At 36.4% G+C, this 14,538-nt stretch overlaps 4 protein-coding genes across 4 annotated transcripts; 3 read left to right on the top strand and 1 right to left on the bottom strand.

Moving 5' to 3' along the window:
* Window positions 1–1,443: 1,443 nt before the first annotated feature.
* On the bottom strand, window positions 1,444–2,464 carry LOC105273978 (uncharacterized). The gene is made up of 2 exons (XM_011316742.1): window positions 2,317–2,464; window positions 1,444–1,932 (listed from the first exon to the last, which is right to left on the bottom strand). Exons 1-2 carry the CDS (start codon window positions 2,323–2,325, stop codon window positions 1,609–1,611), a joined length of 333 nt encoding a protein of 110 aa, XP_011315044.1. The 5' UTR covers window positions 2,326–2,464; the 3' UTR covers window positions 1,444–1,608.
* Window positions 2,465–3,530: 1,066 nt separating this feature from the next.
* Window positions 3,531–4,746, top strand: LOC105273977 (uncharacterized serine-rich protein C215.13). The gene is made up of 3 exons (XM_011316741.1): window positions 3,531–3,553; window positions 3,814–4,016; window positions 4,081–4,746. The coding sequence occupies exons 2-3, from the start codon at window positions 3,830–3,832 to the stop codon at window positions 4,446–4,448; spliced, it is 555 nt and encodes a 184-aa protein (XP_011315043.1). The 5' UTR covers window positions 3,531–3,553; window positions 3,814–3,829; the 3' UTR covers window positions 4,449–4,746.
* A 428-nt stretch (window positions 4,747–5,174) lies between these two features.
* Window positions 5,175–7,203, top strand: LOC105273976 (uncharacterized). The gene is made up of 3 exons (XM_011316739.1): window positions 5,175–6,561; window positions 6,654–6,815; window positions 6,894–7,203. The coding sequence occupies exons 1-3, from the start codon at window positions 5,325–5,327 to the stop codon at window positions 7,103–7,105; spliced, it is 1,611 nt and encodes a 536-aa protein (XP_011315041.1). The 5' UTR covers window positions 5,175–5,324; the 3' UTR covers window positions 7,106–7,203.
* Window positions 7,204–9,153: 1,950 nt separating this feature from the next.
* Window positions 9,154–14,403, top strand: meng (meng-po). Its single transcript, XM_011316738.1, has 2 exons — window positions 9,154–9,430; window positions 11,360–14,403. The coding sequence occupies exon 2, from the start codon at window positions 11,360–11,362 to the stop codon at window positions 12,524–12,526; it is 1,167 nt and encodes a 388-aa protein (XP_011315040.1). The 5' UTR covers window positions 9,154–9,430; the 3' UTR covers window positions 12,527–14,403.
* The last annotated feature ends 135 nt before the right edge of the window (window positions 14,404–14,538 follow it).

Raw genomic sequence — 14,538 nt, 5'->3', positions numbered from 1 at the left:
CCTCTCTTCGTGTCTATTCTACCGCAACTCCACCGCGTTCCAGTGGAGACGAGTTTTCTCCAAACGCAGAAATGCTACTCCAAGTCTATGAATTAATTGTCGAACGGTCGAACAATTCTACTTACAGCTACCGCTCTACTGCTGCTCAAGTCTGGATTAATTGTTCTTCTCATTGTGTGTACTTAATTGGAATATCGGGAAAGAAGAATGTTCGAGAGCATTCCTATTTATGACCATTTTCGACTCCATTAATAAAAGTCTGTGAAAATGTAAGAGAAATGCTAGTGAAAAAATGTCATAAATGAGATCAATTGGACTAGTTAATTGATTTAGACTGAATTCTGAGGAAATCTCGATGTTTAACTAATGGAGTTAGTTGAAAGTGTTGGTGAAAGAGTGCACGAATGGGCTACGTGAAGTTAAATTCGTCTCCTCCCTCTTGGCCTGCAAAGTAGAATTCCTTACTCTTCATCTTTTCTTTTTCCTATCTTTTTGTGTCACTCTCAAGGGATTTCTCGATTAAACTCGTCGAGTGAAAAAATTTCCCTCTCAATCTGGAATACCGGAGAGCTTAATTGAAGGAATGTAACCGATTCGTCTTCGCCCATTGGTTTTAATTAATGACGATCGATAAAATATAATTGTGCGACTGTTTTAATTGCATTCAGTTGAAATAATTTTAAGGATGGAGCAAAGAGGATTTGCAAAGTAGATCTCGTAAATTCCATAGCAGCGTTTAAAAAACTGAATATTGCACAGTGAATTTGATTAATCACTTGAAGCTCCATTCAGGATATAAGGGGGAGATACAAATTCGGGGAAAGAAATATGGAAATGTGATGTGTTGCTTGCATATTCATTAGAGGATGAGAATAACGGCTTTCACTGGGATCACAGCGTGTGAATTATCCAAGATAACAATCCAAAAGCTTGAGAATATTTAATCTCAAACAAACCATGAGTTGGTCTGGTGAGTTACTTTCGTTACAGTACACATGGATTTCAGTAGTCCCATCAGATTATCCGTTAGACACGTTCTGTAGACACACTTGCAGTTACAGAGTGGAATTTGATTAAATTCATACATCGTAAATGCATAGTGATTGAATGAATTTTGTGGAGATGTATTTTACCATCCAACGGTGTAAATTGTTTGCACAAATAGGAGCGGTTTTCGTAATTCACTTTGCGGTTGATTGCACGCAGTTCTATTGCTACGTGATGTGTGAGATGGTGACACCTACCGGTGCTACCTTCGGTGAGGGACAATCAATGAAGAAAATTAATCTGCTATTACCTACTGGTGATACGTACCATCAGTTGGGAGGAATAATCCACTTGTTCTTCTTCTTTATTTCTTAGGACTAACGACAGATAGTCTTCATGTACTTTTATAAAATAGGTGATGATCGAAGGGGAAAAGATTTGCGGGAAAATTTTGCTTTTTTTTATCTTTATTTTTTTTCCCCATTCATAATTTTCAATGTTCACAGAACAATTCGATGTTTCCGGAATTATTTGTTAACGTATTGTGATACAGTGAATTTTAAATTCAGAATTCAATATGGATTTTTGAGAGCCTTCGGCGAAACAGACGATCAACTGGATTCAGATATGTTCGTATTCACTTTTGGGATTATCATTTACCGCTCCCGATATTGCAGCATCTGGCATAGACTTTTCCGCGAGATTTTTAATTCCGGGTAATACGCCAGAGGCTATTTGAATCCTCTCCACCAGATTTCCATTGCCAGATAATTTAGCAGACATTGCCGGACGCATTATAATCACTGCAGTTGATTTTTCTCCGGTGTTTTCACCTCGAATAAAAAAACTTGTGACGTCTGCCTCAGCATGTTGCCGAAGTGGTCTTGACTGAAGGACTGCAGGTGCAACAAAAACCGCGCAACAGTAAAAAAAGATGGTTGACAACTGTGAAAAAAAAATTTCTAAAATCGTTTTGTGGCTACTATTTTCATTCTTGAATCCCACAACTCTATTCACACTTGGGCGATATTAACAAATATTTTAATTACATATTGTAATGGTTGAACCATTTAAATAAACTGCAAAAACTCACTGGTCGTCAGAACAACTGAAAATTTCCATGGATGTTTTTTTTCTGACAACACATTTGGCGGCTTCACAAGAAAAACTTTTTCACCAAACAAAACGAAAATTTTCCTCGACTTGTTTGACAATTTAATGCTCACGGAGTTAATAAAAAAATTTCCAAGTCCCTCGTGATTCTATTATTCACAACAAAATTCAAGGGCCACCTAAAGTTCACTTTAAAATGATCGTATATTACTTTACCTCAAACATTGTTCTTCCAAGTATTCCACTCGACCAATCCCCACAATTGAAAAGAGGAATCTGCCGTGTACACCGTGCCACACTCAGCGAAGTTTCAATTTATTCTTGAACTGGTTGCTTGCCGCCAATCAACTCTTATTTTTGTGACTCCAACAACTTACCTTGTCCCCAACCATTTTTTTTCTATTCTTTTATTCTATTTTCTTACCTTGCGCTCTTCAGCTGAAGAGTTCTTCTCAGCTAAATAAAGCATTATAGGTTTTCTGATGTTGATGATTATATGACGACTACACTCCTGAGAGTTGCAGTGGAATTTTTAGAGAGCGTCTTCCACCTGCCCTTTCTCCAAGGTCCGTTCTCAAGGACTTGAGGGTTAAGAGTTGTTAACCAGCAGAAATTTTTCTGTTCCCATCTCACCATCGCCTTAGAAGCCGCACCTATGATTTTATGTATAATAAACGAAACCAAATATCGAGAGAATAGCATTCATATGTCAACGGTCATATAGCGTCCTCTCCTCGCTTTTGCTTATAATCCTAAAGTCAATGTCTCTAATGTCTACTTCAATAAAACCATTAGTCGGATTGAATTCGAACACCCAAATGAGAATCATTCATGAATATTTAATAGTCCTGTGAATGGATAATCGAAAAAAAAAACGCTTGAATCGGAGATTGAATTGAATTTCATTGAAGTGAATAAGGATAACGTATTCGTCAAATGCAATTTCCTAATAGTGGGAATGATTGAATTAATCTCCCCGTACTGTCGAGATTAAGGGGAGAAAATAGCGCTATCATTCTTGAAATTCGGTCGATGAATTAAATTCCTGTTTATTCGATTCAAATTTCACGGTAGTCTACGTGAAAGCGTCGAAACCGTCAAAACCGTCGCGCATTGAAACGTTTGTGAATAATTTCCGATACAACCAAAATAACAAAATTCGATTATAAATTCTATCAAAAGTGGAAAATCAACGGAATCAGTCAGCAACCACAATGAACATCATTTGAACGAAAAGGAAAATACAATTCGGCTACATTAGTGAAACTCCTTTATTCAGTGACCATCTAATATATACATATCAAATAAACACAGAATTATTTCAGACCTCATTTAACGTTCATTGTTTTCTTCCACGAACAGCAAGTCTGGATTTTGCAAAAATAAACACAAGCCATACATGTAAGTATAATTGATTATGTACTTAGCACTGTGAAATACTGGAACACAAGAGGTAGATGAACTATTGTCGTTTATAATATCTGCGATGATTGCAAATTTCGAGGTAACCGGAGTATATTGGTGGATTCCCGCAACTAGTAAATTATTTGTGCATGAATAAAAATAACCGATTGGTCTGAATTGATTATGTTCTGAGAAGCAAATGTAACCGAGTGGCGAGAATATCTCCTCTTGCATTCAGTGTGATAGCTCTGACTTCTACATTAATTTTAATGAGACAAGTCATCAATTTTGCGATGGGAATTGTTCTAGGAATACAAGAACCAGAATGTCCTCTGTTTCTACCTCGTCGCTGTCAGAGTCATCAGATTTTGTGGAGTACTCTCAGGCGCAATCCTCCACGGTATCATCACAGACACATGAGGATACGAGAAGAAAAGTTTATATCAAAAAGAAAGATAGGAAGGCTAGTCACAATCAACAGAATAGCTTCATCTGTGCTAATGATGATGAAGGTAAAAGCATTTATTACGAGCCCGAAAATTGCTACATAAATTCATTTTATTTCGGTTTCTCCAGGGAGCAGTGACTCTGATACTTCAATAACAAACTCAACAATGTCGACTTCATATTCATTACAATCGTACGAGTCGAGTTATGGTTCATGCAACTCTACACTCTCGAGTGGAGCGTCATCGCCTGTCCCAAGTGATTCTAACTCATCAGACGATTTCAAGTCATCGCATTGCTCATCAGACAGTTCAAATCTCTCGAGTGATTGCGTAGATGAGCAATCATATTCAAAAGATACATCGAAAACTGCAGGTCAGAAGATGATAGAAGAAGAGTTAGCGTCTGAAAATTTATTCAATTCAAATTGCATTGCAAAGGATATTAAATTATACAATGAATCTAGAGAACGTGATCAGAATCATCTTCCGGAATGAAAAATTTCATAAAAATGTACATCCAAATGAAACTTAAATATTTCTCTTTCAGAACGTAATGAATAATGCACTTCTTGTATAATGGTAACTAAAAGTGCAATAAATCATTGTATTTTCCCGCAGAATTTCATTTCACGCGTTGATAATATTTCCGACGCAATAGCCGTTTATTCATCGATACAATGAAAATATTTCCCAAAAAAATTAATAAATTGATACAGAATATTTCTGTCCGTAGTAGTACCTCAGGATTAACTATATTTTTGAAAATTGCAGAGCTCACTATTAACTAATTCAGGAATAAATACCATCCATAAAAAATGGCATTCTTATTTTAATTAGTACCCGGATCGATAGTGATTCAGAATTCTTCATTTTTACTTTCTTTGGAATGAAGAACGTCGATTTGCTAGTTTAAAGAAATTCTATATTTATTAGGTATAATTGTAATCGGGGGATTAAGCTACAGTGGATACATCTCGAAATCCCATTTATTTCCTTTTTTTTTAATGGAAACACCTTTTCATTCATTCTGCAACATTTTCATCGACAATGAAATTAAATCCACGCACAGCGCACCGTATTTGAATTCCCCGCTTTGAGGATGGACATATGGCGATCATATTGACCAATGAAAAATAAGTTTCCCACTTCCTCGAGATATTCGGACTCTGAAAATGTTCCCTTATGAATACGAAATTTCTGAAATAGGGTATATTCACCAAAGCAGATGAGATTAATCGTGTTCAAGGCTCGTCGGTCATCGGTCGATCCCGCGGCCATGTTCAATGTAAACCAATAATTGAATTAGTGTAGTGTGGAATTACCAGTTATTCGCGATTCGCGAGTTTTTCGCAAACAGTAAAAAAGAAAAAAATGTCACGATCATTGAATGTAAAGAAAAAGTCGCTTTTGAAAATCGAGGACAGTCTAGAATTCAACAAGGAAAATGTGAGCGTTACTTCCAACCAGTTTAAGGAGCAGGACTCCCCAAAAATCGGAGAATTACGAGAAGCTTTTGAAAAAATGGCAATCGATGAACCACGTCCTCCAAGGAAACGAAGGGTTCTGACTAAACCAAATGCAATTTATAACAATATGGAAGTCACGAAGGAAAATCATAAAGAAAAGGAGAAGAATAAAAGCCGCCAAGCCAGAACAATAGAGAAATCATTGAATAAGAAAGAGCCCACAGGTGCCAATAAAACTGATAGTAAGAGGATGGTTAAAATAAAATCCGTAAATAAAATAAAAGAAACAGAGCAATCTTCGTGCGAGAAAAAAGATAAAAAACGAACTAATGTTCCGTCTACAAGTACTGATTCATTTCTAGAAAGTAAAGTTAAAGGGAAATTGCCGAGAAAGAGAGTCGCTAACAATGATAAATCAAATAATAATGAGTTTCCGATGAAAATCCCAATCCCGAGAAAATCCTCGGCTGATAATTTGACATCAGCTCCAATGAAACGCGGACTGAGGTCAACAACCGGGAACAAGGATTCTTCCATGCCCTCTACATCCATTGTAAACAAAAATAATCCGAAAGCTAACAAAGAAGAAATGAATTCAACGAAAGCACAGGTGACTAATAAAACGAGAAAGTCGGAATTAACCAGTCATAAAAGTGCTTCATGGAAAATCCATAAAATCGAAGTGCCCACTCTACCGAGTTATTCCAATAATAACGTCAGCATGCCACAATCTACCAATTCTATGAAACCAAAAGAAAAAGGGAAAGCCCCAACAAGCTCTGAGAAAAGTCCTACACCTCAGCTCGCGTCACCAACACTCGCATTACTAAAACGCGAAAAACCATCACCTCAGTCTCCTGTTGCGTCAGTATCTGTAAAGCTAGAATGCCGAAGATTATCGCCGGCTGTATCAACAACGATTCTCGCTGCTGTTGACATGAACAAATGCGAGAAGTCAACAACACATGAACGAGATATTTTCAATAATAAGCCAGCAAATAAAAAAGAGCTCAGAAAAGGTGCCGATTCCCACTCCACCTCATTGATTCAAAATGTGGCGGGAGAAAAATTTGAGAAAGATCGTGAATATTCTTCGGAATTATCTCAATCAAATCCACGATCCTCAAAAGAAGCGACAACGAGTATGTTATTAATTGATGTATCGATGTATTGATATATATGATATATTGATATATAATTATGTCAATTATATTGATTTTTTTTTTTGTTTTAGCAAAATCGCAAGGGAAAGCCGTGGGAAAGTCCGAGGGTGAGGATTCGAGGAAAAAAGCAACAGAGCGCCAACGTCAGAGGAAGGAAAAAAAATTAGCTAGAGCTTTCGAGACCCTTGCTGTACGCTTTGTCAGCACTGCTAAAAAAATGGGATATCTTGATGGTAACTTTCTTCCAAACACTTTAATTAAGGAGTATCTTAAAATAACCCTGGATAATGCAGGAATGCGAATTGTTTTAGATACTGGCGAGAATTCCTCGGTTGATGATACAGATGATTCTGAGCATTCCACAGACTGTAGCTGTTCGTCATGCAGCAGCTACTCAAGTACGGAATGTAGTTGTTCCTCCTCCACTGATACATCTTCCAGTTATTTCACCGAGTATACTATCAGCGGATCCTCCACCAGCAGCCAATATTCTGATTCAAGTGATTCCACTGACAACGATTAAATCACTTAAGTACTGATTATCTTAATTTAATGAGTTAATATTCAATATTTCAAAAGATTTTAGTAATTATTTTGTAATGTATCCTGAGATTTTTTTAATAAAATAACCCAATCCTTTCAGGGATATGGAGTGTTTTTAATGTTTGGTTTAAAATGTGTATCCGAATTCCAAGAACTTTCCATCTCATGGATGAATTCATTAATTGAAATGTCGCGTGGGCAAATTCCATGAATACATGATATTTGTAGTGAGAAGCTATATATTTTGCATTCAATACCGTGAGCTTGGTTGACTAAGCCAGACATTGGAGAGGTCGATTAAACTCGATGAATACTCAGTACATTTTCATTGTGTATATAAAACTAAAAATAGTGAAGATATACAGAAGGAAAATAGAATTCAATCCAGTATTTTATACTTTATACTTCATATATTGTATACAATTTTTCGATTGATGTGTCCGTACATTGTATAAGTTCATTAAAAGATAAACTAATTGCAAATTCTCGGTGAGGTAAACCCTGGAATATACTTGGAAGTAACAGAATATTTGGATTACTTGTGACTAGCGAGACAATTAACTCATGAATTTTTACGCCCACGCTATTTTCCCATTTTTTTGAATATATACGCTCTTTTTTTTGGTAAAAGAAGGATTAATTGCCGGCCGAGGCGGGGCGAAACGAGTCTGCTGAATCAGTGAAAACAGCCATTTACTTTTCAGAGTTACAATGAAACATTCGAAAAATGTAGGAATTATAGGAACGAGTTGCATGCTTTGCTATAAAAATTTGAAGTGTTATTTCTCAAACAATGACTATTCATCTGCAACAATGGGAATGAATATTTCACACCTCTATCCGTCAGGGTACGAGCTATTTTTACCTTTGCCAATATTATCTACTGAAATTGTGAAAACACTATTATAGCATTCACTAGACATCCCCCGAGTGACAACCCCTCATTTACCTTTTCCAACTTCTCCGCGCTACATATTTCTACGTACACGTGTTCCATTGCCCCTCCAATTGAAAATAGTTCATCATATAGCAGAAAAAAAAAAGTATTTATGTCAACTGCTCGTCGGTCAGTGTCCTCGTCAGACTTCCAGTGAATAAAAAAATCTATCAAGTGAAAATTGAAGTTAAAAATAGCCACACACGATTTCAAGCGGCCAGGGAAAATTTTTCTAATCGATACGAATGACAATGAGAACTCAGAGACATTTTATATCATGAAGAAACACGTGCAAATCACGTTTCCCCATGTGGGAAAATTCCGAATGGAAATAATTACGGATATTCAAATATTCAGTTTTGAACATCAAAATTATTTACGCCATTGTAAATAGAATATTTAATGATTTTAATAATATCAAAGCATTTCTAATTTGGAGAATAATCTAATACTCAAATAATTTGAATTGCATTTTCCTGATCGACTCAACTGAATTCGAACAGAATCCGCACCCAAGTAGAAATAACATAGTCAGCCTTAACTTTTTTCAATCCGGGTCGCATTTATTACCCACATATATGACGTGCAAGTGAAATTGCTTTGACATGAACACAATTCATCCCCATTATCCTTTGCTGGTGTTAACGATAAAAATCGCGTGATACTCTTCGGCATTAATTAACAATTCAATTGACAATTAATTATAGGTGATAGCTAATAGGCGATTAAGCACGGGGACCACTGATTAGTGACTAAGTGCAATGACGTCAGAGATTTCCTTTCGTCATAGATGAATAATGACGCACCTGTGACGGTTTATCTACTTTATAGACAATCGGGGGGTGATTTGAATGAATTTGTTTTTGTGTGCAAACTGATAATTAACTGACGACCCAAGAAATGGTATTGGAGAGAGACAACCCGATGGATATTTCAAGGGATGGGGTGGAAAAGGAAAAGACACCGCCCTTACTAGAACGATGGGTTAAGCCGCAGATCTGGTCGAGTGTTCGACGACTGCGCGGCTTCGGTATTGGGTCTATAAAAGCGTCGCGAGGCGTCACGACGCTTCAGACGCGACGATACGCGTAACGGTGAAAATGTAATCGGAGCTTCACAGCAAAATAGATAATTCTTTGAATGTCATTTTATCTCTGAGTCGGTGACACATAAGTGCTGCGAGTAATCGATGACATGAAACTTTCATAGTGATTTGCAAAAATGTGAACAAGAAACCGGGCAAAAGATTTTAGGAGATTAATTATTAAAATTTAAATTGGGGATATTTTTAATTGAGAATTCGGAGGAGCAACGAGTGTCAAGAGAACTCTTGTTTCATTTGGCTGGTCAACGACAACTTACTGCACGGTAAGTAACTCTTGATTTTGTTGAAGCTTATGTACGTCTGATAAGTCTGACTTTACATGTACCACTGCATGTGGCCCAATAAAGATGTTTCAACGAACAGGATAAACCAGGGAAGGTACCATTTTAGCGTCCCACGTACTGGGATTATTCTCATCTATTGATGGATTCCTGAGGGTTGATTAATTACGTGAGGGAAAATCATTTCGAGATTAATCAACCGCAATGCTGGATCGGATATCATTGGATCGGATATCAATATTTAGTAAAAAAAAATACGGAGCTTTCAGTTCGTTTATCGATTGCGGAATCGACTCGAAAAATTTAAGTGACGGTATCGTAATTTTTCATAGATAATTCAGATAAAAATTACGGAATGCCACAGAAAAATTCCCTGACTTGACATCAAAATTACGTTACAGTTCCGTGAATTTTTCTGCATCCACATTTCGCTGTGGAATTACGGAGAAGACACGTAATTTTTATTGAATATTTCTCGCCGTGTGTAGGAATTATTACCGAATACCTACGAATATCTATCCTTTAATGATTGAACTCAGCCCATAATTAGCGAACGAGAGAGTCTGAAAAGTGGGACAAAACACAACATGACAATAAAATTTTTTTTTATGTTACTAGTCCCTATAACCCACATATGTCTTCTCCCTATTATCGTTTTCGATTCAAAGATTTAATACCTTCGATGCCATAATAATAGGAAGACTATAATAACCAGCGTTTCCCTACCGAAGAAGAATAATAGAAAAGAAGAAAAATAAATTTTTTTTTTTGCCAACCTTGAACCACGAAGTTGTTTTCCCCGAAACTTTTCATGTATGAAAAAATATCCGGATGAAGCATGAAATTCATAATAATCGATGAGTCAAACTTTCCATACATTCATTTTTCACATAGAAACTTTAAACTCACTAGATGTGACCCATAAACAACATTATCTTGAGACCAATGGATGATCACCAAGATCAATGACGTCCTGCCATAGGCATCCAAGATCAATAGTTATGATCAACCAATTTTGCCTAGAATAAAGACTTCTTTATATAATTTTTTAATCTCTCCCTCTTTGCTCCAACATTTCGAAATTTTTTCATGCTGGGTTATACTTGCTAAGGTATTTTAATAACGCGAAATGGTTTTCTGTTTACACTAAATTCTCTATTGCACTCTAAACTATTTACATAACAATGCAATGAAATCCATCAAGCAAAACCCGACAATCTAATGTAAAGCTGTGAATTTCAAATATCATTAAACAGAAAATTCAATAAAATCTGGAAACTTTCCAAGCAAACCCTCCGAGCTCTGCTAGAGTATCGATTTTAGCTAGTACGCACAATTAACAGTGACGAAGACGCCAAATTGTTCTCTACTTCGTGGAAACGCGCTCCGGCTTGGAGAATAAGTTTCAACGACTTAAAATAAAAAAAAATATGAAATATTCAACCTTCGGGATCCAAACTCCAATAACCTAGTAGTGCGATCCACAATGCGATCTCCTTTATTCCAGTATCCTTTTCACATCGCCTCGAATAAATGATTTAACTGAGCATCCATGAATATAAAAATATCAAAGCGCAAAACTGGAGGAAATTTGACTTTATCTCTGAATAATGAAGGCGAACTCTCAGGAAACAAAACTGACTGTAATGAACATGCACTGAATAATTAACGTAATGTATCAAGGATGCATGAGCTTCCAGGTGTAACGTAATACCCCCTCATGATAAACCTGAGAAAACCGATGAAATCGAGTGCACGAGGGTTGAACCGTTGTAAAGGTCAGACAGGGCTGACGCAAATCAAATGGACCATAGAATTTCCCCCAGACTACGTAATAATAATACAGAACAGCAATAAGAACGTTATGTAAGTGAATAACAATAACAAGAATCTGTATTTTTCTCATTGCAGATGAAAGTACACGAAAAGAGGGAGTCGAGCATTCACAAAGTGCAAGAGGTAATGCTGGAGGAGATTGATCTTACAAAGGAGTATAATGTGGAGAAAACTTTGGGTGAGGGAAGTTTTGCAAAAGTCCTGCTGGCGACTCACAGGCGAACCCAGACGCGTGTTGTCCTGAAGGCTGTCCACCAAGAACTTACCACTGAGAAGGAATTCTTCCGTGAATTTCACTACTCGTATCATCTCAGCCCACATCCTAATATTCTGAGCTCGTACGATGTGGCTTTCAAAGCTGAAAAATGCTACATATTCGCACAAGAGTATTCACCGTTTGGGGATTTAGCTGGTAAGGTGAGAGCCGGTGGTCTGAGTGAGGACGTGTGCAAGAGAATTGCTGGACAGTTGTCATCTGCTCTAGATTTTCTTCACTCAAAGCAACTGGCACATCGTGACGTCAAATTGGAAAATATCCTGGTATTTGCACAAGACATGTCTAAAATAAAATTATGCGATTTTGGATCTACCAAACGCGAGGGCGCACTTGTCAGTAAAATACGAGGCACCTGGGTGCCATTCATGCCACCTGAGATTCATGAAGTCATCAAGAATGAGAGATACACTTGCAAACGTAGCACTGACTCTTGGCAATTTGGTATTGTTTTGTTTGTGTGTTTGACTGGGAATCCACCTTGGCAGAGTGCTGATCCAATTCAGGATCCTGATTACTCGGCATTTCAGAGATGGCTCAAAAGACGTACCACCCGGATACCAAATACATTCCGTAGATTTACACCACGTTTACTGCGGTACTTTAGACGTGTATTTGAGCACAAGTCTGAAAAACGAGCCTTGATAACGGAGATCACCAAATATTTGAAGGACACATGGTGTTTGAATAAATTGAGTCACAGTGTAACATCAACGTCGGTTGAAGTCAGTGACACACAGATAGCAAGAAGGGCTGACAGTCTCCTCTATCTTGATACTATCGTCGATGAAAGACTCAATATCGATGAGAATAAGAATAAATTGCGTAAACTACTCAACAGTTATGGCCTGGAAACTGCTGTAGATCAGAAAGTTGTCTCCAAGAGAATTTGGGAATGGGTCATGCAGTGTGATTCAAATATAGGTGATTCACAATATCTCAGTCCACTTCCAGCAGAGTCTATGTGAGATTTAATTAAATCATCAAGTGAACCATGCCTAATTAATGATTCAATCCGTGAGGTTAAACACTTGAGTTTTACCACCCTCACACTACCCACTGATAATGCATTATTTGATGATAGCAGTTCAATTCTTCGTCGTTCCCCTCTCACCGCCCATCAGAACTCTCTCGTTCAGTCAACCAGCTTTCGTGCCAAAAATTTCAATTAAAGTCAAAGCTAATTTTCCCTTCCCCTCCTCACACAGCGTTAATTAATAATTCAATTACCAAGAGGAAATCGTCATGATTTTATTTCTTTTTACTATTTCAAAGTGTTCAATTTTTTTCTATAAAGGTAAATTCAGGAGATAATTAATGGGGAAACTCTAGAGACAATAATAACTCAATCGATCCCTATTTTTTAGTCATTAGAAAATTATTAACTCGTGGGCCTAAAAATTTGATGCATTAGAGCCCAACAATTTGCAAAGCCAGTAAATATATTATATATTTTCGTCTTGAACTTTCTCTCAAATTCTGCATGATTCTACATGGACCAGTACAATATACCGAGAACAGTGTATACATTGATAAAAAAAAAAACTTCATAGACATGTAAATATTTAATATGCCCAGTGTTGAACGAGACCATAAATCTCAAATTTAGAGATTGTCAATTTTCGATCCTACGTAGAATATCGCGTGTGGTCGTAATTTGAAATATATATTATATTCTTGTAGAAAATTTATGTACAGATATTACTCCTTGAGAATTAATCTGTGTGACATACACTGAGAAAAATTCACAGTGTGGATCAAAAGTGCCGGTGTTGAATCAAGGAAATGATAGTTGGATCAAAAAATCATCGCCGATTTTCATTAACATTGAATGTTCACGAAAATGCAAGCATCAATTATTTTGGCAGATTATTCAACCTCGTTCCCGCTTTTGATATGACACGCGAATTTTCCTTAGTGTATCCGAAAATATAATCTCACTGAATTAATGCGATGAGAAAAAAAATCGTTAAAAATAGCTAGATTATTGCATACTCTGATAACGATGAAGTACGATAAAACCAAATGTTAATAAAACTCACGATATTTACGGAAATAAAAATGAAATAAAGAATTATAGAATTGCAAATAAAGAGGGTATGAGAAGAGTTGGAGTTAAGAGCAAAAGCTTCCAATTAATGAACAAATAAAGAAGACTGAATCGAATTAATTAATAGTATCTGGCCGGAATAATGTCGACTGATCAGATTGGTCATTAGGTACACAAATGCCCTATCTGGTGTGCTAACTACTTCATTATTATAACAACTGATCAGATAATCGAATGATGCTCATTAATTGGTATCTGCAAGCAAAAGATGTGTTAGTACCGATATTCAATGCTGACACTCGGTATCAATACCTGTCATTAGACTATTTATAACTGCTATTTGATAGAGCCATGTATAAATTTTTAATGTTTTAGTGCAATGTGCAATGTTTCAGTAGAGTAGACAGGACGTTCTAGTAGAGCGGCCAAAGTCCGTGATAACTGTACGAAAATAAAAATTCATAATGTATTTGAGTGAACAAACACTCTAGTAATTATACGCTATTAATAAAGAAATTAATTAAAAGTACACGAATAATGAGCTTAGCACAGGAAGAGAGTTGAGGGTATGAACCGATTTGATGATTGCATTAGGCGTTTTTACATTTATACGTTTACAAATAAGAGATCTCAGTGGATAAATTTATTTTTAAAACCCCTTTCAGGCACAATGTTAAATGTCTAGTTACTTGAAAGAGATTATATGTATATAATCAATTAGGATGATGTGATAAAGTTAGACCAGAGTGATGTCTTTAATGTATATTGAAATGTAAAATTGTGTATATATCAGAATAAAACCTATGTACTCCAATGTCAATGAAGACTTTCGTAAATGTTAACTACTTTTTATTTTTTACAATTTATTATTATGACATAAAAATATCCAGATTCAACGAAATCATTACACAATAATTGACTATTCTTTCA

The sequence above is a fragment of the Fopius arisanus genome, unplaced genomic scaffold (genome assembly GCF_000806365.1).
Source record: "Fopius arisanus strain USDA-PBARC FA_bdor unplaced genomic scaffold, ASM80636v1 scaffold00008, whole genome shotgun sequence".
Classification (NCBI taxonomy): Eukaryota; Metazoa; Arthropoda; class Insecta; order Hymenoptera; family Braconidae; genus Fopius; species Fopius arisanus.
The sequence above is the reverse complement of the archived record's forward strand: the minus strand, read 5'-3'. Positions and strand labels throughout refer to the sequence as shown.